This window comes from Lampetra planeri, chromosome 23 (genome assembly GCF_965212315.1).
Source record: "Lampetra planeri chromosome 23, kcLamPlan1.2.h2, whole genome shotgun sequence".
NCBI classification, from domain to species: domain Eukaryota; kingdom Metazoa; phylum Chordata; class Hyperoartia; order Petromyzontiformes; family Petromyzontidae; genus Lampetra; species Lampetra planeri.
In genome coordinates, this window is record NC_136129.1 from 1,891,649 (window position 1) to 1,914,064 (window position 22,416).

General features: G+C 53.2%; 1 protein-coding gene across 1 annotated transcript in view; it reads left to right on the top strand.

Annotated features, from left to right (window-relative positions):
* The window catches only part of ENPP2 (ectonucleotide pyrophosphatase/phosphodiesterase 2), a 66,662-nt gene that overhangs the window by 23,535 nt on the left and 20,711 nt on the right, over positions 1-22,416 (top strand). Inside the window, 12 exon segments of the mRNA XM_078604740.1 lie at positions 4,941-5,038; positions 9,842-9,921; positions 10,228-10,347; positions 10,651-10,706; positions 12,098-12,163; positions 12,634-12,706; positions 13,331-13,439; positions 14,284-14,418; positions 18,225-18,256; positions 19,051-19,178; positions 20,825-20,898; positions 21,138-21,221. Coding sequence (XP_078460866.1) covers positions 4,941-5,038; positions 9,842-9,921; positions 10,228-10,347; positions 10,651-10,706; positions 12,098-12,163; positions 12,634-12,706; positions 13,331-13,439; positions 14,284-14,418; positions 18,225-18,256; positions 19,051-19,178; positions 20,825-20,898; positions 21,138-21,221 — 1,055 coding nt within the window.

Here is a 22,416-nt window from a genome sequence, read left to right on the forward strand (position 1 = left end):
CTGTGTGAGTCTGTGGGTCTCTGTGTGAGTCTGTGGGTCTCTGTGTGAGTCTGTGGGTCTCTGTGTGAGTCTGTGGGTATCTGTGTGAGTCTATGGGTCTCTGTGTGTGTCTGTGGGTCTCTGTGTTAGTCTGTGGGTCTCTGTGTGAGTCTGTGGGTCTCTGTGTGAGTCTGTGGGTCTCTGTGTGAGTCTGTGGGTCTCTGTGTGAGTCTGTGGGTCTCTGTGTGAGTCTGTGGGTCTCTGTGTGAGTCTGTGGGTCTCTGTGTGAGTCTGTGGGTCTCTGTGTGAGTCTGTGGGTCTCTGTGTGAGTCTGTGGGTCTCTGTGTTAGTCTGTGGGTCTCTGTGTGAGTCTGTGGGTCTCTGTGTGAGTCTGTGGGTCTCTGTGTGAGTCTGTGGGTCTCTGTGTTAGTCTGTGGGTCTCTGTGTGAGTCTGTGGGTCTCTGTGTGAGTCTGTGGGTCTCTGTGTGAGTCTGTGGGTCTCTGTGTGAGTCTGTGGGTCTCTGTGTGAGTCTGTGGGTCTCTGTGTGAGTCTGTGGGTCTCTGTGTGAGTCTGTGGGTCTCTGTGTGAGTCTGTGGGTCTTTGTGTGAGTCTGTGGGTCTCTGTGTTAGTCTGTGGGTCTCTGTGTGAATCTGTGGTGCTCTGTGTGAGTATGTGGGTCTTTGTGTTAGTCTGTGGGTCTCTGTGTGAGTCTGTGGGTCTCTGTGTGAGTCTGTGGGTCTCTGTGTGAGTCTGTGGGTCTCTGTCTGAGTCTGTGGGTCTCTGTGTGAGTCTGTGGGTCTCTGTGTTAGTCTGTGTGTCTGTGTGTGAGTCTACGGGTATCTGTGTGAGTCTGTGGGTCTCTGTGTGAGTCTGTGGGTCTCTGTGTGAATCTGTGGGTCTCTGTGTGAGTCTGTGGGTCTCTGTGTGAGTCTGTGGGTCTCTGTGTGAGTCTGTGGGTCTCTGTGTGAGTCTGTGGGTCTCTGTGTGAGTCTGTGGGTATCTGTGTGAGTCTATGGGTCTCTGTGTGTGTCTGTGGGTCTCTGTGTTAGTCTGTGGGTCTCTGTGTGAGTCTGTGGGTCTCTATGTGAGTCTGTGGGTCTCTGTGTGAGTCTGTGGGTCTCTGTGTTAGTCTGTGGGTCTCTGTGTGAGTCTGTGGGTCTCTGTGTGAGTCTGTGGGTCTCTGTGATAGTCTGTGGGTCTCTGTGTGAGTCTACGGGTCTCTGTGTGAGTCTATGGGTCTCTGTGTGAGTATGTGGGTCTCTGTGTGAGTCTACGGGTCTCTGTGTTAGTCTGTGGGTCTCTGTGTGAGTCTCTGGGTCACTGTGTGAGTCTATGGGTCTCTGTCTGAGTCTGTGGGTCTCTGTGTGAGTCTATGGGTCTCTGAGTGAGTCTGTGGGTCTCTGTGTGAGTCTGTGGGTCTCTGTGCGAGTCTGTGGGTCTCTGTGTTAGTCTGTGGGTCTCTGGGTGAGTCTTTGGGTCTCTGTGTGAGTCTGTGGGTCTCTGTGTGAGTCTGTGGGTCTCTGTGGGAGTCTGTGGGTCTTTTGGAGTCTGTGGGTCTTTGTGTGAGTCTATGGGTCTCTGTGTGAGTCTGTGGGTCTCTGTGTGAGTCTGTGGATCTCTGTGTGAGTCTGTGGGTCTTTGTGTTAGTCTGTGGGTCTCTGTGTGAGTCTGTGGGTCTCTGTGTGAGTCTGTAGGTCTCTGTGTGAGTCTGTGGGTCTCTGTCTGAGTCTGTGGGTCTCTGTGTGAGTCTGTGGGTCTCTGTGTTAGTCTGTGGGTCTGTGTGTGAGTCTACGGGTCTCTGTGTGAGTCTGTGGGTCTCTGTGTGAGTCTGTGGGTCTCTGTGTGAATCTGTGGGTCTCTGTGTGAGTCTGTGGGTCTCTGTGTGAGTCTGTGTGTCTCTGTGTGAGTCTGTGGGTCTCTGTGTTAGTCTGTGGGTCTCTGTGTGAGTCTGTGGGTCTCTATGTGAGTCTGTGGGTCTCTGTGTGAGTCTGTGGGTCTCTGTGTTAGTCTGTGGGTCTCTGTGTGAGTCTGTGGGTCTCTGTGTGAGTCTGTGGGTCTCTGTGATAGTCTGTGGGTCTCTGTGTGAGTCTACGGGTCTCTGTGTAAGTCTATGGGTCTCTGTGTGAGTATGTGGGTCTCTGTGGGAGTCTACGGGTCTCTGTGTTAGTCTGTGGGTCTCTGTGTGAGTCTGTGGGTCACTGTGTGAGTCTATGGGTCTCTGTCTGAGTCTGTGGGTCTCTGTGTGAGTCTATGGGTCTCTGAGTGAGTCTGTGGGTCTCTGTGTGAGTCTGTGGGTCTCTGTGCGAGTCTGTGGGTCTCTGTGTTAGTCTGTGGGTCTCTGGGTGAGTCTGTGGGTCTCTGTGTGAGTCTGTGGGTCTCTGTGTGAGTCCGTGGGTCTCTGTGTGAGTCTGTCGGTCTCTGTGTGAGTCTGTGGGTCTCTGTGTTAGTCTGTGGGTCTCTGTGTGAGTCTGTGCGTCTCTGTGTGAGTCTGTGGGTCTCTGTGTGAGTCTGTGGGTCTCTGTGTGAGTCTGTGGGTCTTTGTGTGAGTCTGTGGGTCTCTGTGTTAGTCTGTGGGTCTCTGTGTGAATCTGTGGTGCTCTGTGTGAGTCTGTGGGTCTTTGTGTTAGTCTGTGGGTCTCTGTGTGAGTCTGTGGGTCTCTGTGTGAGTCTGTGGGTCTCTGTGTGAGTCTGTGGGTCTCTGTCTGAGTCTGTGGGTCTCTGTGTGAGTCTGTGGGTCTCTGTGTTAGTCTGTGTGTCTGTGTGTGAGTCTACGGGTCTCTGTGTGAGTCTGTGGGTCTCTGTGTGAGTCTGTGGGTCTCTGTGTGAATCTGTGGGTCTCTGTGTGAGTCTGTGGGTCTCTGTGTGAGTCTGTGGGTCTCTGTGTGAGTCTGTGGGTCTCTGTGTGAGTCTGTGGGTCTCTGTGTGAGTCTGTGGGTATCTGTGTGAGTCTATGGGTCTCTGTGTGTGTCTGTGGGTCTCTGTGTTAGTCTGTGGGTCTCTGTGTGAGTCTGTGGGTCTCTATGTGAGTCTGTGGGTCTCTGTGTGAGTCTGTGGGTCTCTGTGTTAGTCTGTGGGTCTCTGTGTGAGTCTGTGGGTCTCTGTGTGAGTCTGTGGGTCTCTGTGATAGTCTGTGGGTCTCTGTGTGAGTCTACGGGTCTCTGTGTGAGTCTATGGGTCTCTGTGTGAGTATGTGGGTCTCTGTGTGAGTCTACGGGTCTCTGTGTTAGTCTGTGGGTCTCTGTGTGAGTCTCTGGGTCACTGTGTGAGTCTATGGGTCTCTGTCTGAGTCTGTGGGTCTCTGTGTGAGTCTATGGGTCTCTGAGTGAGTCTGTGGGTCTCTGTGTGAGTCTGTGGGTCTCTGTGCGAGTCTGTGGGTCTCTGTGTTAGTCTGTGGGTCTCTGGGTGAGTCTGTGGGTCTCTGTGTGAGTCTGTGGGTCTCTGTGTGAGTCTGTGGGTCTCTGTGGGAGTCTGTGGGTCTCTGTGGGAGTCTGTGGGTCTTTGTGTGAGTCTATGGGTCTCTGTGTGAGTCTGTGGGTCTCTGTGTGAGTCTGTGGATCTCTGTGTGAGTCTGTGGGTCTTTGTGTTAGTCTGTGGGTCTCTGTGTGAGTCTGTGGGTCTCTGTGTGAGTCTGTGGGTCTCTGTGTGAGTCTGTGGGTCTCTGTCTGAGTCTGTGGGTCTCTGTGTGAGTCTGTGGGTCTCTGTGTTAGTCTGTGGGTCTGTGTGTGAGTCTACGGGTCTCTGTGTGAGTCTGTGGGTCTCTGTGTGAGTCTGTGGGTCTCTGTGTGAGTCTGTGGGTCTCTGTGTGAGTCTGTGGGTCTCTGTGTGAGTCTGTGGGTCTCTGTGTTAGTCTGTGGGTCTCTGTGTGAGTCTGTGGGTCTCTATGTGAGTCTGTGGGTCTCTGTGTGAGTCTGTGGGTCTCTGTGTTAGTCTGTGGGTCTCTGTGTGAGTCTGTGGGTCTCTGTGTGAGTCTGTGGGTCTCTGTGATAGTCTGTGGGTCTCTGTGTGAGTCTACGGGTCTCTGTGTAAGTCTATGGGTCTCTGTGTGAGTATGTGGGTCTCTGTGTGAGTCTGTGGGTCACTGTGTGAGTCTATGGGTCTCTGTCTGAGTCTGTGGGTCTCTGTGTGAGTCTATGGGTCTCTGAGTGAGTCTGTGGTTCTCTGTGTGAGTCTGTGGGTCTCTGTGCGAGACTGTGGGTCTCTGTGTTAGTCTGTGGGTCTCCGGGTGAGTCTGTGGGTCTCTGTGTGAGTCTGTGGGTCTCTGTGTGAGTCCGTGGGTCTCTGTGTGAGTCTGTCGGTCTCTGTGTGAGTCTGTGGGTCTCTGTGTTAGTCTGTGGGTCTCTGTGTGAGTTTGTGCGTCTCTGTGTGAGTCTGTGGGTCTCTGTGTGAGTCTGTGGGTCTCTGTGTGAGTCTGTGGGTCTCTGTGTGAGCCTGTGGGAGAGAGAGAGAGGGAAGCAGTTGGACACAGGAGAAGAGGGGCAGGAAGTCGACAGCACGGATGGCTGGGAAAAGGGAGTTCCAGACTGTGGGGGCAGCAGCAGAGAAGAGCGACCTCCCACCACTGAGTGATCGGGTGACTGTTGGGATTCCACAGAAACCCTTGGTCACTGGAGAGGAGAGTGCATGGAGGGGAGTGGAGTGAGGTGAGAGGGGAGAGGAAGGAGAGTGCGTGGAGGGGAGTGGAGTGAGATGAGAGGGGAGAGGCAGGGGAGTGCGTGGAGGTGACTGGAGTGAGATGAGAGGGGAGAGGCGGGCATGGTGTGTGTGATGTTGAAACCGATCCGGGATTGGATTGGGAGCCAGCGTTGACGGGGAGACGGTGGGCCGGGGTGTCTCCGCTTCTCAAAACTAAACACTCCCACCCCACCAAGCAACAACAAAGACGACGACAAAGATGAAAACGCGAGGGGCGACAGCGGCCTCGGTAACAACTCCCCCCCCCCTCCCCACGTGCGTTTGGCAGCTTCTCGAAGCCTCCGCTCATCCTGGTGTCGCTGGACGGCTACAAAGCCGACTACCTCAACTTCGACAAGACCATCATCCCCGTGGTGCAGAAACTCCGTGAGTAATCCCCCCCCCCCGATTTCCACTCGCACCCATGCGCGCCAGGCCCCGTTGTCTCTCCACTGCTGGATGAGGGAGGGTGGCGGGGTGGGGGTCTCCCCATGTCTTGCGGGGACCTCCGGTTGGCACGGTCGGCTCCGTGCGGCCATGCGACAGAAGTTCAACGCACGTGGGTGGTGGGGGGGGGTTACAGTGGCCGTGCTTTACCACAGGTGAGGTAAAGGCGGGGGTGGGGGAGCACGGACCCGGCAGGCGTAGAAGTACAGTACAACAATGGGTGTTGGCTCAACACGACGTGGAATAATAACGGAAGCGGTGAACATCGCTTCGAAGTTCAGACCTCAGCGGTTCGGATCCAGTGGCCGCCCTGGTTAATACCGCGTGTGTAACAACAACACCGTGTAACAACAACACCGCGTAATAACACCAAAGATTGTCACTCACTTGAGGTCGCACGCGCACACACACGCACGCACAGCAACAACCTGGCAGGACCCTCCTGAAAGTGAGACCGAGAGAAACTCGGCGAGCGTTTTCCTGGTGACTGAGCAGAGTAACCAACGGTGGCTGCAGCCCCAAGTTCCGTGTGAATGTGCCCTCCTACATACCAGGCGAGGCAGTTAACATCCCATAGCCACCATGATGATGAGAGAGAGACACAGACTCCAAATGTACAGCAGGCATTGTCAGTGTCGGGATCGAACCCTCGACCTCCTGCGTGCCAGCCAAGGTAGTTGACATCTCCTAGCCACCGTGGCGCTCCACGGAGGCTCTCCCTGCTCTATGAGATTACCGGAGTTGATCTTCGGTGTCGTGGCTGTCGACTGCGCGGTTCCGGGTAAAACCGGCAACCAAGATCGGCACTGCCGAAGGCCGGCATCCAGCAGTGGGTAATCAACTCGGGGCTGCCGTGCGCGTGTTCATGTGTGTGCGTGTGTTCATGTGTGTGCGCGTGTTCACGTGTGTGCGTGTGTTCATGTGTGTGCGCGTGTTCACGTGTGTGCGTGTGTTCATGTGTGTGCGTGCGTGTGCGTGTGTGTGTGTATGCACCATCGCTCGGAGGTTCGGAGAGCCATAAGGCGCAAGGATGGGTGGTGGTCGCGGGTTGCTGAGGAGATGGAGTCTGCCTCAGTGGCCCACGATCACAAATCACTATTTAACTCCATCAAAAAAGTAACCTACAGCACCACACCTATTATCATCATTAGGGGAAAAACGGTGATCCAATATTCGACCCCCAGGAACAGGTTTGCAGATTTGCTGAGCATTTCTGTGAGGTCCTGGGGGAGGGGAAATCCCTCAGCCAGGAAAACATCGTGGCACAAAGTGGGGATGACCCTGCTGAGGCTGCGGTGCCTCAAATATTGGAAGAAGTCACCCCCTGTGAGTGGCTGGCTGAGGTGCCATCTGTTGAGGAAGTACTGAAGGCGATCCGGAGTCTGAGACCAGGAAAGGCACCGAGCAGAGATGATCTCCGAAGCAAAATGCTGAGGGAGGATGGCGTTTGTACACAGACTGCCCTACATGACATCATAATAACAGTCTGGACCACTGGACGGGTTCCTCAGGATTAGAAGGATGCCCTGATGGTCCCCTTTTTTAATAAGGGGAACCGCACAGACTGTAACAACTACAGGGGCATCTCACTCCTCAGTGTGCCGGGAAAGATCCTGGCAAGGATATTTCAACATCGCCTTGCTAGGCATGCTGAGGAGAGGCTTGCGGAGCCCCAATGCGGTTTCAGGAGAGGGCGGTCCTGCACAGATACCATATTTTCTGTCCGTCTGCTACAGCAGAGGTATAGGGAATTCCAACAGGACCTACATCTCTGCTTTATTGACCTGGTCAAGGCCCATGATGCCATCAGTAGGCCTGGGCTCTGGGTTGTTCTTTGTGCTTTCGGAGTCCCTGACCCTCTGCTCACGATCATTAAGGACCTTCATTATGGTGAGCGGGCCTGGGTAAAACTACGTGGCCGGGAGTCAGAGCCTTTCCCTGTACACCTTGGGGTGCGACAGGAATGTCGTCTGGCTCCCACATTATTTAACATCTATTTTGACCATGTAGTTCGTGAAGCCTTCAATATCTGTACCGGGGGAATTTCCATTTGGTACAGATATAATGGGAGGCTGATCGATGCCCAGGTGCGATCAAGGGATGGCTCCCTATTGGTCGATTATTTTGTAATAGCTGCTCATTCAGAGGAGGAGTTGGAGACGCTGCTGCTGAGACTGGAGCGTGCTACTAAGAGGTGGGGCCTTACCATCAGTCCCACCAAAACTAAGCACCTGCCTGGGTATTTTGTTCCATCGGACACACCACCCCCACAACTCCCAATCGGTGATGGGGCAGTAGTGGAAAGAGTGGAGAGTTTCCCATACCTGGGCAGTGTGCTTATGACCGGCTCCAGTTTAACAGCAGAGGTCTTATTCCGAATCAGTCGAGCGGCAATATCATTTCATCGGTTGCGTATCGCTGTGTGGAAGCTACCTGGTCTGTCGCTCCGCACGAAGCTTCAGGTCTTCTCGGCCACAGTCATTCCCTCCCTTCTCTACGCTTGTGAAACGTGGACCCCCCTAATGGAGCATCTTCGACGGTTGGAAACATTTAGGCTGGCCTGCCTATGATCCATCCTGGGCTGAACCAGGCTGGATTGTGTGAGGAGCTCACAATTCCTTGAAAGATCTGGGCAAAGTCCCATTGGTGAGCTCCTCCGGCAGGCAAGGCTGCGTTGGCTAGGTCATGTAGCCCGCATGCCCGGCCACCGTATGCCAAAACAGCTTTTGTTCAGCCGGATCGAGGGGGCTAAACAGGTGCAGCACGGGCTGGAAAAGAGATGGAGTGATGTGGAAGACGTGGAGCTAAGTGGACTTACCGATGACTGGTACCAGCATTGTCAAGATCGGCCTCTGTGGAAGAGGCTCGTGAAGGACGCTACTGGGCAGTTGGAGGCAGTCGCCCTCCAACAACAACGGAGGGTGCAGGAGCGACTATCACAACCACGAGCGGAGCGCCGGGTGGCTAAAGCATAGTAAGTTGGCACAGTAGGGGGCACAGGTGGTGCATCAGCAGAGGCGTAGCTAGGGGGGGGCAGGGGGGTACATATGTCCCCGGGCGCCAAGGTAAAGGGGCGCCAAAATGAGGCTTACAACGTTACATTTTAACTTATTGCGGCGGGCGCAGCAGCCTGAAACTACTGCACAAATCTACACCTCAACCTAAAAGTTTATATATCCCCCCACACACAGCCTACATGTCATGTAATTACATTTTGGTACGCGTGCCTATTAAGAACTTACATGGAAGAACGTCCCAAACAACAGACAGGCGCAGTCTTTCAGCCTTAGTCACTGGCCTGTTTTCTGGTGGCGGAAACTACGACGGCCTGAAACACGCTGGAGTGCACGATCAGAAGCTGTTAAAGCTATCTATGAAGGACTGGATGAACTAGTAGGGCTGCTAGACAATTTATCGGAGGATATAACTAGGACGCCTGAAACCAGAAGTGATGCAGAACAGTTACAGGCATGCGTATTACATTTTAACTTCATAGTTTTATTACATTTCTGAAATGTCATTCTTGGAAAAATTGATCGTGTTCAGAAGCACTTACAGGATCCTACTATGAATTTAAAGGAAGCAGCAACTGATCTTACATCTTTGGAGCATGAATTTGTTAAGCTTCGTGATGATTTGAGCCAAGTTGCTGTAGAAAACTCAAAAACAAGATGCACAGCCTGGGGGATCGATGTGGACAAAAGAATTAGGCGACGTCGGAAGATGCCAGGAGAACTGGCAAGAAATGCAGGACTTTCAGCAGAAGAAGAAATTGTGCGCGTTATGAAGAGCGTATTTTATCGACTTCAACAGGAGATGTCAACACGGTTTTTACGACTAAAAGACCTGAACACAAAATTTGGATTTTTGCTGGACGTCAAAACTCTTCTATCCAACACAGATGTCGATGCAATTCGTCGAAATTGCACAGATTTTGGAAATTTCTATGACACCGACATCAATGGCCACGAACTTTTCACAGAAATTGGTGATTGCAAAATGCTGCTCAGTAACCGGAATGAAGTTCTACCAGAAACTCCTTTGGATCTTCTTGGTTTTATCGTGTTTTATGGAGACGACATATTTCCGAATTTGCGAATTTCACTGCAAATTTTGTATTAACAATAACAGTTTCAATTGCAAGCTGTGAGCGGTCGTTCAGCAAATTGAAACTTATTTTGTCGTATTTGCGGCTTCAATGGGACAAGATCGTCTCAGTGATCTTGCTCTTCTTAGCGTTGAAAGAGAAACATTGGAAAAAACAGATTTTGATTACGTGATTGACCAGTTTGCGACAGTGAAATCAAGAAAAATTAATCTTTTGTAGACTATGTCAACCAGTCTACGACAGTTACTGAGTGAGCCATGTAATATAATTTATATAAATTTGCTTCTTTAAATACAATGTTTCATTAAAATTTTAATTGTTATTCCTTATTCGATGTAATAGGAAAATGTGATTAAAGGGGAGGGGGGGGGGCGCCAATTTTATAGTTCGTCCCCGGGCGCAAAATATCCTAGCTACGCCTCTGTGCATCAGCCAGTCATCTCAGTCAGTCGACCCGTGGCACCTGCTGGGTCTGCTCCGTGACCTCCTGCCAGCAGGCGTTCGACACTTCACGTGGCCTCAAGATGCACATGGCCTGGCACAAGCGTCATGGTGACGTCACCGCCACTTAGTGGCGAATGGCGGTTGTTGTTGTATGCGCGTGTATGCGTGTCCGCTCCGTTGCGTCTCCCCAGGCACGTGCGGGACCAGCGCGCGCCACCTGAGGCCCATGTACCCGACCAAGACGTTCCCCAATCACTACAGCATGGTCACGGTGAGTCCACCAAGCGCATGCGACGCTCGCCACAGGAGCACGAGGGCCTAGCCGGCTCAGCGTCGTCACGCGGTGCCCCGCAGCCCCTCCCTCCCTCTCTTTTTTTGCGATCAGAGGAAACAAAAAGATGCTCGGTGTAGTTGGCACTTTGCTTCGTTCATCATTTCGTTTTGTTTTATATTTGCTTTATGTACCCCCTCCCCCCTCTCTGCCCCCCCTCTCTCTCTCTCCCCTCTCGCTCCCTTCTTCCCTCCCTCCCTCCCTCACTGTCTCTCTCCCCCTCTCCCCGCCCGGGTCACCGCTCAGGGCCTCTACCCAGAGTCCCACGGCATCATCGACAACGTCATCTACGACAGCGAGTTCAACGCCACCTTCACCTACCGGGGCAAGGAGAAGCTCAAGCACCGCTGGTGGGGGGGGCAGCCCGTGAGTATCGGGGGGGGGGGGGGGGCAGCCCCTGAGTACCCACGGGGAGGGGCGGGAGTGGGACCAGTCCAGTCGTGAATCACCAACAGCGCCGTTTCTACAGATGGCGAGTTGTTATGTATTTGGAAATGGCCGTTGTTTCTTATTCTTCCCTCTACTTCTTCTTCAGCCACCCAGCGAGGTTCCAATCCGGGCACCAGCCTCCAGGCTAGGTTCCAATCCGGGCGCCAGCCGGCTAACATTCCGCTAAATACCAGCGCCGGTGGTTGAGAAAGCAATGCCTGTTTTTTTTCGCGCCCACAGATTTGGATCACGGTGGAGAAGCAAGACAAGAAGTCCAGCACCTTCTTCTGGCCAAGGTGAGAGAGAGAGGGGGGGGGGAGGAGCAGGGGCACATGTGTGTGTGCCTGTGCCTCAAATGATGTGCAAAAACATCACCACTGGGGAGACAAAGGCGACCAGGCATGGTGCTGGCCACCCACCCCGGCCTTCATAGGTGCTACTCGCTAACAGCACTTGCCCCAACAGTGTGTTAAGGCAGCACGGGGGATCTCTGACTTTGTGTGTGTGTGGCGGTAGTGTAGCGGTTTGCACTGCGCTACGAACCCGGCAACCTGAGTTTAGTTCCCACTCATGGCTAACACCGGTGACGATTATTTGAACCGGTCCTGGGCCTCCCCTACATCGACTCAGCTTCAAATGAGTACCTGGTACAGTGTGTAAACATCGCCACGAGGGAGACAAAGGCGGTCGGGCATGGTGTTGGCCACCCACTCCCTCGTGTGCCACAGTGCCGGGCTTCATAGGTGCTCGCTAACAGCACTTGCCCCCCGCAGTCTGCTACAGGCTACACGGGCAGATCTTTGTCTTTGGTGCCCCAAAAACGGGCCTCTCCATTTAGAAAGGAGAACACCTGTTCTCATTTCTATACTTTGATATTGTAAAAAAGTGTCCCACGATGTAGCTGCTCACCCCGGGCTGTAAATGCTCCGATACGTGTGGCATTGTCTTTGTGTTGTTCGCCTTTTGTTGTTCTCTGGCCTGACGCTGGTGGTAGTGAGACTCGGCCCTGAAGAAGGCTGCTGTCTCTGGTGTAGGCCAATCAGTTTCAAAGACAATTCCATCTGTTATTATCAGAGCCATGTTTGTTTGCATGTTTACCACAAGCACTGTGTGTGGTTAATGCGGCACTTGATGCCTTGCGGGAGGTATAATCGATTTGGCGTTTGAACATCTCAACTCCTGTTTTATTGCCAGGAAAAAATGTCAAAATCTCTACTTACTTTGCATCATCTCAGTTCACCGCATCATATCGTTCAACCTTCCTTGCAAGGCCACCACCTTGGGGCTCCCACTACCCTGATGAGATGTTAACTACCTCGCCTGCTATCCAGGAATGTCGTGGGCTTCGAGCCCTGACCCTTGACGACGCCTGCTGCTGTATACTTGGAGTTTGCATTTCTCTGTCTCCCCGTGGTCGCGTGGATTTTTCCCCGGTTTTTGTTCCCCCGCCACATTTGGACTCGACGTCGCGCGAGTTTTTGGACTGTTGCTATAAATGTCTACGTGATGATGATGATGATGGTAAGCCAACTTTCCTTGTGCCTATCGTTTGTGATGGGCCAGGTCGCTTCTGTAAAAATATATTTTACCAGTTTGGTTGAATTCCCCAGCCGCACGCACTATGGAGGAGGGGAGCAGGAGGGGAGGATGGTTTGCGCTGAGGTTTGTTTCTCTCTCCGATCTCTAGCGGCATCAACCACGACCTGCGCCTGTTCACGATACTGCGCTGGCTGGACCTTCCCCCAGCCGAACGGTGAGCTCTTTGGCAAAAACCCTCGCGTGGTAATCCAGCGCCACTATTCACATCATCGTGTTCGCTGCTATGGGTTTAGCATTATTATTTTGTATTTCCCTTAACACACTTTGACCACCCCCTTCCCCCCGCAACTCAACAAGCGGAGGCCAGAGTGAACAGTTGCCTGTGCAGTGACAGTTTGTAGTGAACACTATAAACTCTGTCTTTCTCGTGCCCTGTTCTTTTCCTATTAAACCCACGGTGCTGACTTGCACCTGTGCTTCACACCTTATTCCCCCCCCCCGATGTGCTGCGTGTCTACGTCCCTGTGAACACAAACCACGGCGCTGACTTGCACCTGTGCCTTTTACTTTATTTTTCTGGGCCCCCTCGATGCGTTGCATAACGCTGCCCACACACATACCCCCCCAACCCCCCACCCCCTTGCCCCCCCCCCCTTCCCGCCTCTCTCGCTCCTCGCCCCGCAGGCCCATCGTGTACGGTCTGTACGTGGAGCAACCGGACCTCAACGGTCACCTCTACGGGCCCAACAGTTTCAAGGTTCGTGAACTTTTAATTATTAATCCCTTCAAAGGGGCTCTCCCCCGTTCCCCCAATCCCCCCCCCACCCCGGTCCCCGCTGTTTGCCTGCCCATGCGGCGCTATCTACGCGACCCGCGCTATCTCGCACGTGCCTGCGCTTGCCTCCCTCTCGCCCTTGCCTCCCTCTCTTGCGCCAGTGGAGATGAAACGGACGACGCGTTTTTTGTGCCGGCGTGGGGGTCGGAGGGGTGGAGGTCAGCGTGTGGTTACAATTCGGCGGGGGTGGTGGCGGTGGCGGGCGGGGGGGGGGGGCGGCGGTGTGGGTCCGATGGCAACGAGAGACGCTCAGGGACGAGCGCCGAGTTTCACCGGAGTTCACGGCATGCTCTCGGCAAGGACGCTCGCGTGGGGGGGGGGGGGGATTACAGGAAAGGGATGCGCACAAACGCACACACACACGCACACACGCAAGCACACGCACACACGCAAGCACACGCACACACGTGCACAAAGACAAAGATGTCCCGTATGGATTTTAACAGACTGTTGGGGCAAGTGCTGACGTTTGCGAGCAGCACTTGTGAAGGCCGGCAAGGCTATACGGGGCATCTTTGTCTTTGTGTGCGTGCGGGTGCACGGCAGGTGAAGAACATCCTCGTGTACGTGGACGAGCTGGTGGGGAAGCTGATGGACGGCCTGAAGCAGAGGAACCTGCACAAGTGTGTGGACATCATGTTCGTGTCGGACCACGGTAACGCACCGCAGCCTCCTCCCCTCCCTCCTCCTTACCCCCCTCCTCCCTCCTCATCCCCCTCCCCCCTCCTCCTCCTCCCCCTTCCCTCCTCCCTCCTCCTCCTCCCCTTCCTCCCCCTTCCTCCCTCCTCCTCCCTCCTCCACCTCCTCCTCCCCCCTCCTCCTTCCCTCCTTCTTCCCCTCCTCCTCCCTCCTCTCCACATTTAGAATCGACATCACGTGTGTTTAGAGTATTTGGCTGTTCCTATACATTTCCGCACGACGACGATGATGAAGATGATGATAAGCCACTTCGTTGAGCTATCGTTTGTGATGGCCAAGGTCGCTTCTGAAAAAGAGCTGTGTAGCTCAGTGGAGCCTTACCTGGTAAAATAAAAATAAACATTCTAATCGTTTTAGTTTCAATAAACGTCCCCGAGTGTCGCTTTGAGTCTAAATCTTCAGACAGCAGTTGCCCGGCTTACACGCGGTCTGGCGAGAAGCGGCCCGTACGGCGTTCCGTGGCACAAACGGAGCCCTCGTTGTGAAGGCCAGGGTCGCTTCTGGTAAAAATAGCTCCATGATAGCTTCAGTGGGGCCTTCCCTGCTCACCTCGTTTCCGCTCCTCACTCAACACTCACTTCTTGTTTCCTAGCACACCCCACGACCACCTGTAAATCGGGAGTTTGCGTGTCTCTGACTCTCTCCCGTGGTCGCGTGGATTTTTACTCTGGGTCCTCTGGTTTGAAAAACGTACATTAAAAAGATAAAAGACATGTTAGCAAAAATTTGCTTAGATAGTTTTTTTTTCTGGAGTTTGGAATTAACCTTGGAGGTTGCGGTGTCGCCGCGTGTGGGCGCAGGCATGGCCGACGTGAGCCGCAGCCGTGTGGAGTTCCTCAGCTCCTACCTCACCAACGTCGACAACTTTGAGCTCGTCCACGGCTCGTCGGCACGCATCCACCCCAACGCCGCCGCCGCCGCCGGCCAGCAACCGTGTGAGCAAAGCACTCATTGCCAACTCGCCCACACACACAACAACAACCACCGTCATTCGCCACTTAAGTGGCGGTGATGTCACCACGGCGCTTGTGCCAGGCTATGTGCACATTAAGGCACATACACAAAGACAAAGATTCCCCGCGCGCGCTGATGCACGGACAGACGGATGAAGATCTCCCCCCCATGTTAGCTTCGACAGGACGTTGAATGTTTGGTGTTTTTATTGATGAAACCCTACCTAAGTGCTTCTTAGCTCACTTCATAATCAACTGAACTGAACCGAACTCTTTTGTGGGCAAGTGCTGTGGGCGAGCACCGACATGGCCCGCCTATGACGGGGGGTGGTGGATTGGCCAGCGCCACTTGAGGCCGAGTCGACCTAGAGGCCAAGTGGGCGAGGGGGAGCTGGACCCCCTCATTCTTTAGCGACACAAACCCAGGCCCCCCTTGTCAGGTGCTCTGTTGTGAGGCCCACTCTGGGCCGGCCCTGTGCTTGTACTGTCCTTGTACTGTACTTTGTACAGTGCTTTACGTTGCTTGTACAGTGCTTGTACTGTGCTTGTACGGTACTTTCACTGTCGCCGTGGCGCCGCGTTCGCTGCCAGAGGCTCGCGGTTTCGAACAGCGACGGCGCGGGTTAACCAAACAATGTTCTCCGCCTAAGTCCTTCGCGAGAGCAGGCGATTGCGCAAAGATTCGAGAAATCACTCGTTAACGCACTCGGCAGCTATCGTCGCCCCCCCTGCTCTGCTATGATTTTCCTGCCATAGTTAAACAAAGACAAAGATCGCCTGTATAGCCTGAACAGACTGTTGGGGCAAGTGCTGTTAGTGAGCACCTATGAAGGCCAGCACGTCACACGAGGGGGTGGGTTGCCAGCACCACGCCCGGCCGCCATTGTCTCCCACCCCCTCATGCGTCACAGTGCCGACCTTAACAGGTGCTACTACTCGCTAACAGCACTTGCCTCAACAGTCTGTTACAGTTTAACACGTAGGCTTTCGCGACCAATATTATTCATAATATAGGTTTTTGGGTCAGATCGCGTTATTTATAAATGTGTCGTAACCCTCCACCACCCGACACGGCCAAACAGTAAAAAATGTGTCACGTTTTTCAAAGGACAAAATAATTCACTTCTTTAGCCCACCGGTGTGTTGAAGAAAGAATCAACAGCATTTAAAAATTTGAGTAGTACGACGTTTCGCTGGTAATTACAATCAGCTTCATTCTTACTGTTTGGCCGCGTCGGGTGGTGGAGGGTTACAACACATATATAAATAACGCAATCTGACCCAAAAACCTATATTATGAGTCTGTTACAGGCTATACGGGGGATCTTTGTCTTTGTATAATAAAACAATTCTAAGAATCGGCTCTCCCCTTTCTGGCAAGAAAATCGGAAGGTGTTAAGATGTTCAGACACTAAATAGACAACACCTATTGCAAGGCATCATCACGCCTGCATGAACCCCACTTGTGGCAAAACCACGTGTAACCGGCTCGCCCTATTCCTCTCCTCCCGTGATCGTAACGAGGGGACAGACCGGCTAATAAAGACAACGATAGACGAGTTCCGAGGCAACGAGGGAATACTCGTGCGTTGTGTTCTGCCCTCCTCTTGAGGGTCGAGTAACTCCACCACCAGAGCGTTGTGGAACGGCAACTCTTTATTTCAAAGGGTTCTTCTGAGGAACATTCGTTATGACCAGATGCACACCAATCGACCCCACGTTACACAGCACCGCATTGCTTAATACAGGTAGGAACAACAGTTCCACACTGCCCACCAGGGATTATTTGTCTGTCTGTCGTGCATAGCCACGCCCTCGATTTGTATTTCATAGAGCGCTTTGGGCAGGCTCAGCACCACGTGACGCACCGCCCCACGCAGCTCACGCCGCGTGACACGGATCTCACGAATGCGCTGTCCAACCAAGTTCCTACCTGCCCACTCCGAAGGAACGTGTTCCCTGTACAGCTTTCATCCGAATCTGAATAGATGCCCTGAACCCTGAATTGATTACTCCACTGGTGGGCGTGGCCTACTGTGCAGTCACGTGCGTCTATGGGTCCAATCCATGGTCATCATTAACTCCACAGTTAAACGTGTGATTTATGACATTAGGGCCATACCGGCTATACATGTGAAGTATTGGAAATGACGGCAGGAAACTCCTTTGACGGGAACACACTTCTTTTATTAAATCTTGACTTGTAACGATACAACGCGTGGCCTCTCTTCTTCACAGTACGGTCACCATACAACGGTACAACTCGTGACCTCTTCTCTCCCGTAGATTCTGTGCTGCTGACTCTCTGTGCCTCGTGTAGACTCCGCGCCTCTGCTACACTCTTCTCTCGTCTCGTGTAGACTTTACGCCTCCGCTACACTCTTCACTCGTCTCGTGTAGACTTTACACATCTGGCTACACACTCTTCAGTACCCGTCTCGTGTAGACCTTACATCTCCGGCTACACACTCTTCAGTACCTATCTCGTGTAGACCTTATCCTCTCTCTGGCTACACCGTATGCATTACTCGGCTCGTGTAGACCTTACACTCTCTCTGGCTACACACTGTACATTACTCGGCTCGTGTAGACCTTCCTCTCTCTCTGGCTACACCTTGTACATTACTCTCCATTACTCTCCATTACTCTCCTCTCCGGGCTCTATCTCTGCACCTTCGTCTTCATTCCTAGATGGTTCCACTTCTCCCCCCTACTCCTCTGTGCATCACCTTATATACCCCTTCCTCCCGGGAGACGGAGCGGATGCGGACCTCAACGTCGGCACCGCTCCTCAGTTACTCAATCACCACGCGCTATCTCTACGATCCGTTTCCGCCCAGCGCGTGTTTCCACTCCTCGACCAATCACACCGCGCTGCCACCCGATCACTCCCTCTCAGCGCGTCACCGGCACACAGCCAATCAGCAGCACTACCCCCACCCGCGCGCTGACGCCTGCTCCTCCCCGTCAGCGCGCGTCACCACACACACACACGTACATACGCGCTGGCACACGACGTATACCCCCAGCGCGTATCACCACTACACATGCAAACACACGTCCTCTGATAATAATAATACATGCATTGATAATTGTTTTATTTTACCCTTTTATCTGGCAACAAAACTGACACCTGGTTTTTTACCCTTTTATCTTGTTGCCAGATAAAAGGGTAAAAAAAACAATTATCATATTTTTTACTGGCAAATGAGGTTCCAATGGAATACATGCATTGTTTTCGCAAACACCAGAAACAACAGCCTTCTGCATGGCCTTGTCTCATCGCTGGTGTTCGACCAGAGAACGACGCCAAAAGGCGGACAGCACAAGGGGAATAAAAGTATCAGAACACTTATAGCTGAGGTCCAAAATGATAATAATAATAGGTTTCACCTTTGATGACAATAAAACAGGAGGTGTTAAAATCTTCAAACACCAAATAGATTATACCTTTGCAAGGCATCAAGGCTGCATTGACCACACGTGCGGCAAAACATGCAGACAAATGTGCTCTGATGATAGATGGCATTGCCTTTGAAACTGATTGGCCTACACCAGAGACGGCAGCCTTCTTTATGACCTTGTCTCACCACCGGTGTTGGACCAGAGAACGATGACAGAAAGGCGGACAGAACAAGGGTAATGCAAGTATCAGAGCATTGGTAGCTCCGGTGGTTGTGTGTTTTTGACGTCATCGTCATCGCCGCCGATGCTGTGTGCCCAGGGGCACCTGCCGCCATGTTCACACTGTGTGTTGTTGTTCACTTCTCCCCTCTGTGTCTCTCTAGTCGACCAAAAGGCTGTCATGGCGAACTTAACCGTAAGTTTGCTTTTCCTCTCCGTCTCGTGCCGCGGCTAGGAGATGTTAACGACCTCGCCTGGTATGCAGGAGGGTTTGTGGGTTCGATCTCGACCCTGGAGTTGGTGTCTCTCTCTCCCTGTGGTGGCGTGGATTTTTCTCCGGGTCCTACATTTGTTCCCTAGGCGTTTAAAATCAAAATCATGCGTCTGCTATAAATCTTCACGTGATGATGATAAGCTACTTTGTTGAGCTATCATTTGTGATAACCATGTTGCTTCGGAAAAAGAGTTATAAAGCTCAGTGGGCCTTATCTGCTAAAATAAAAAGTGTAGTTTTTAGGTGCACCTCCGATTAGCACGGTTAGCTATGTACGTTGCGAAAAAAGTTTAACATGCGTACATACATACATACGTACACACGCACACACATACATGCGCACACACGCGCACACATCACCAAATGCGAGCACACATACATGTAAACATCACTGCAAAGGCAAAATTAATCTGTACAAACTGTTGGGGCCAGTGATGTTAGCGAGCAGAACCTTTGAAGGCTGGCATGGCACCACGCCCGGCTTCCTTTATCCACCCAGTGGTGAAGTTTACACACCACAACAGATACTCAATCCAGGCTGAGTCGATCGAATCGCCACTGGCGTCGGCCGTGAGCGGGAATCGAACCCGGGTAGCCGGGTCGCCGGGTTCGTAGCGCTAACCGCTACACTACCGCTCACCACGCACACACGCACGGACCGGCGGTGCGACCGAACCGGGTGACGATGCCTCGCCCCTCTCGCTCGCCCGTCCCAGTGCCGCAGACCGGATCAGCACTTCCGGCCGTACCTCAAGCAGCACCTGCCCAAGAGGCTGCACTACGCCTTCAACCGCCGGATCGAGGACATCCACCTCTTTGTGGACGAACGCTGGCTGGTGGACAAGTAAGCGTCGTGTGCGGCGATGGGCGACTGCGAGTGGCCAGGCAATCTGGGGCCGTGGAGGCAGTGAGCGAGGGTCGGTGGATCACCGACGCGGGCGCGTCGAGGAGGAAGCCGTTAGGAGCCATCCATTTAGTACGCAGGCATGGAGGGGGGGTTAACCAAAATCCATATACTGACAATGTGCGTACGCATAGGAAACAGGGGGGGGGGTGAAGCCTCGATAATAATTTGTCTACATTGGCCTTCAAATGAGCCACAGTTCAGTTTCTTCAGCTGCCAGACAAGTACTAGCGGGAGAAGTAGGCCTGTGGGAGAGGTGTCACTTGTATGCCACCATGCCCCTGACTGCAGCTCTCACGCAGCTCAGCAGTGAGTCTGACATCGTCTGGCGGCCTGCCCCAAGGATCAATCTGGCCTCACTGCAGACTTCCACTGGCTCAAGGTTTTAGCTGCCGCGGTGTTCTCTGTTCGTGCTGCTGCTGCCCGGACTTCAGTACTAACACTCGTCTGTACATCGGGCTACTGCTACAGCAGACGTTCAGTCGACGCGCTTTATATAGAGACGAGTTCACCGAGTTTTAATTGTGTTTTAAGATTATAATAGACGTGTTTTTGAATAACCAGTCAGGATGGATAACACGGCCAAGTATGACTGTTTGTACAAAGCTGTGTGTGGCCGATATTTAATCTGCGTGGATTAAGTATCGGCCTTCTATAGGATTCGGGGGGGGGGTGCGTCAAGCGTACGTAGGCAGGTGGGGGGGGTGTAAAAAGTCCGCGTGCGTACAGGGAGGGGGGGAGGGGTCAAGTTTTGACAGATTTTTGCGTGCATACGTACTCAATGGATGGCCCTGCCAGGAGAATGCCATCTGTATGGGATAGAGTGTTTCCCCCTCGCACGCGTGTGTGGGGTATGGGTTTTCTCCGGGTGCTCCGGCCTCCTCCCACGTGTCGTATAGTGACCACCTGTCATCACTTGGTCCATCCCACCTTCATACGTAGCGGACCGCAGAGCTTGGGGGCAATTGTTGGTAGCCCTGGCTCCTCACCGTGTGGCCGCTGCTGCTGCTGCTTTCCCGACTCCTCAGCTGTGGTTCTTCCTACGCGCGCCTCTGAGTCGTCCCCTCTCTCTCCCCGTGGTCGCGTGGATTTTTTCTCCGGGTCCTCCGATTTTTTCCTCCACATTTAGAATCAACGTCGTGCGTTTAAGAGTATTTGGCTGCTGCTATAACTTTCCACACGATGACGACGATGATGACGATAAGCCCCCTTCGTTGGAGCTATCAGGTGACTTCTGTAAAGAGAGCTACGTAGCTCAGTGGGGGCCTTACCTGGTACAATAAAACAAATGTTGGATAGTTGTTTAAATCTCCAAGCAACGCTTTTGCTGAACCAGTTACGACTTCATTGATCCTCATCAGCACGGCTGTGGCCTGTTGGAGGAATGCCGCCGTGCAGGCCCACGGGGGTCGTGCGTGAGATCTGACCTCAGTCTCCGTTGGAGGTGGGGGGGGGGGGCACATCCACACAGCTGTTCATTGCGCTCGGCTGTTCATTCCGGTTTTTTGTGTTTGTCCGCTCGTGACCTGCGGGACGTCTGCACGGAGCTGTAACGGTCCGCCCTGCGTGCGCGTCGTTGCTTTCAGGAAGGAGAGCGGCGACAAGGATTACTTCTCTGGGGAGCACGGCTACGACAACCGTTACGAGAGCATGCAGGCCAGTGGCACGCTGCACGGGCACAGTGGCACGCGGCACGGGGGCAGTTCCCACTTGGAGCAGCGATAGAACTGAATGATTGTAGCCAATGATGATGATAATAACGATGACGTTGATGATGCCGATGACGTTAATGATGCCGACGATGGATTACAATGATGTTGACGACGATGATGATCATGCCGATGCTGATGATGACGCCAATGATGATTATGACGATGGCGGTGTTTGCTTTGTAGGCAGTCTTTATTGGATACGGTCCAAGCTTCAAATACAAGACAGAGGTGGACCCAGTGGAAAACATCGAGCTCTACAACCTCATGTGTGGTGAGCGCGTGACTCCTCCCCCTCCTCCTCACTCCTCCTCCCTCCTCTCTCCTACCTCCTTCTACCTCCTCTTCTTTCCTGCTCTCTCCTCCCCCCTCCTCCTACATCCTCCCTCCTTCCTCCTCCCCCTCCTCCTCACTCCTCCTCACTCCTCCTCCCCCCTCCTCCCTCCTCCCCCTCCTCCTCACTCCTCCTCACTCCTCCTCACTCCTCCTCCCTCCTTCGTCCTCCTCCCGGCACATGGCTCCGTCGTGCCGACGCTGACTACGGCAACTCTCCGGGGGTCAAAGCGAGCGGCTTGCAAGAAAAAGGTCACGAGGTCACATCCTGCTTGGGGTGGGAGCCGTTAACGCAGCCCATCATCATTTCCTCCCTGCGGCGAATGGGGAGATAAAATAAGGTACCACTTTGTGAAGGAGTAAACAGCGGTTCGCCCCTGCCAAAGGAATGTGGAATTTCCACCACTGGCTCTGCAGGGCTATATAGACAGGGCATAACCACCAGTGTTTCAGTTTGCTCATGTGTGTGTGTCAGGGTGTGTGTGTGTTAGGGTGTGTGTGTCAGGGTGTGTGTGTGTCAGGGTGTGTGTCAGGGTCAGCCTGGCTGACAGAGGAGGTGTTCAGGTTAGTTGAGAAAAAGCGACAGGCCCACTCTCATCGGCTACAGCATCCCACATCAGAGAATAAGGAGGTTTACCGCAGCCTTCGCTCGGAGGTTCGGAGAGCCGTAAGGCGCTGCAAGCATGGGTGGTGATAGCGGGTTGCTGAGGAGATTGAGTCTGCCTCAGTGGCCCGCGATCACAAATCACTATTTAACTCCATCAAAAAAGTAACCTGCAGCGCCACACCTATTACCATTGTTAGGGGAAAAAACGGTAATCCAATCTCCGATCCCCAGGAACAGGTTTGCAGATTTGCTGAGCATTTCTGTGAGGTCCTGGGGGAGGGGACATCATGGCACAAAGTGGGGATAACCCTGCTGAGGCTGCGGTGCCTCAAATATTGGAAGAGGTCACCCCCTGTGAGTGGCTGGCTGAGGTGCCATCTGTTGAGGAAGTACTGAAGGCGATCCGGAGTCTGAGACCAGGAAAGGCACCGGGCAGAGATGATCTCCCAAGCGAAATGCTGAGGGAGGGTGGCGTTTGTGCACAGACTGCCCTATATGACATGATAACAACAGTCTGGATGGGTTCCGC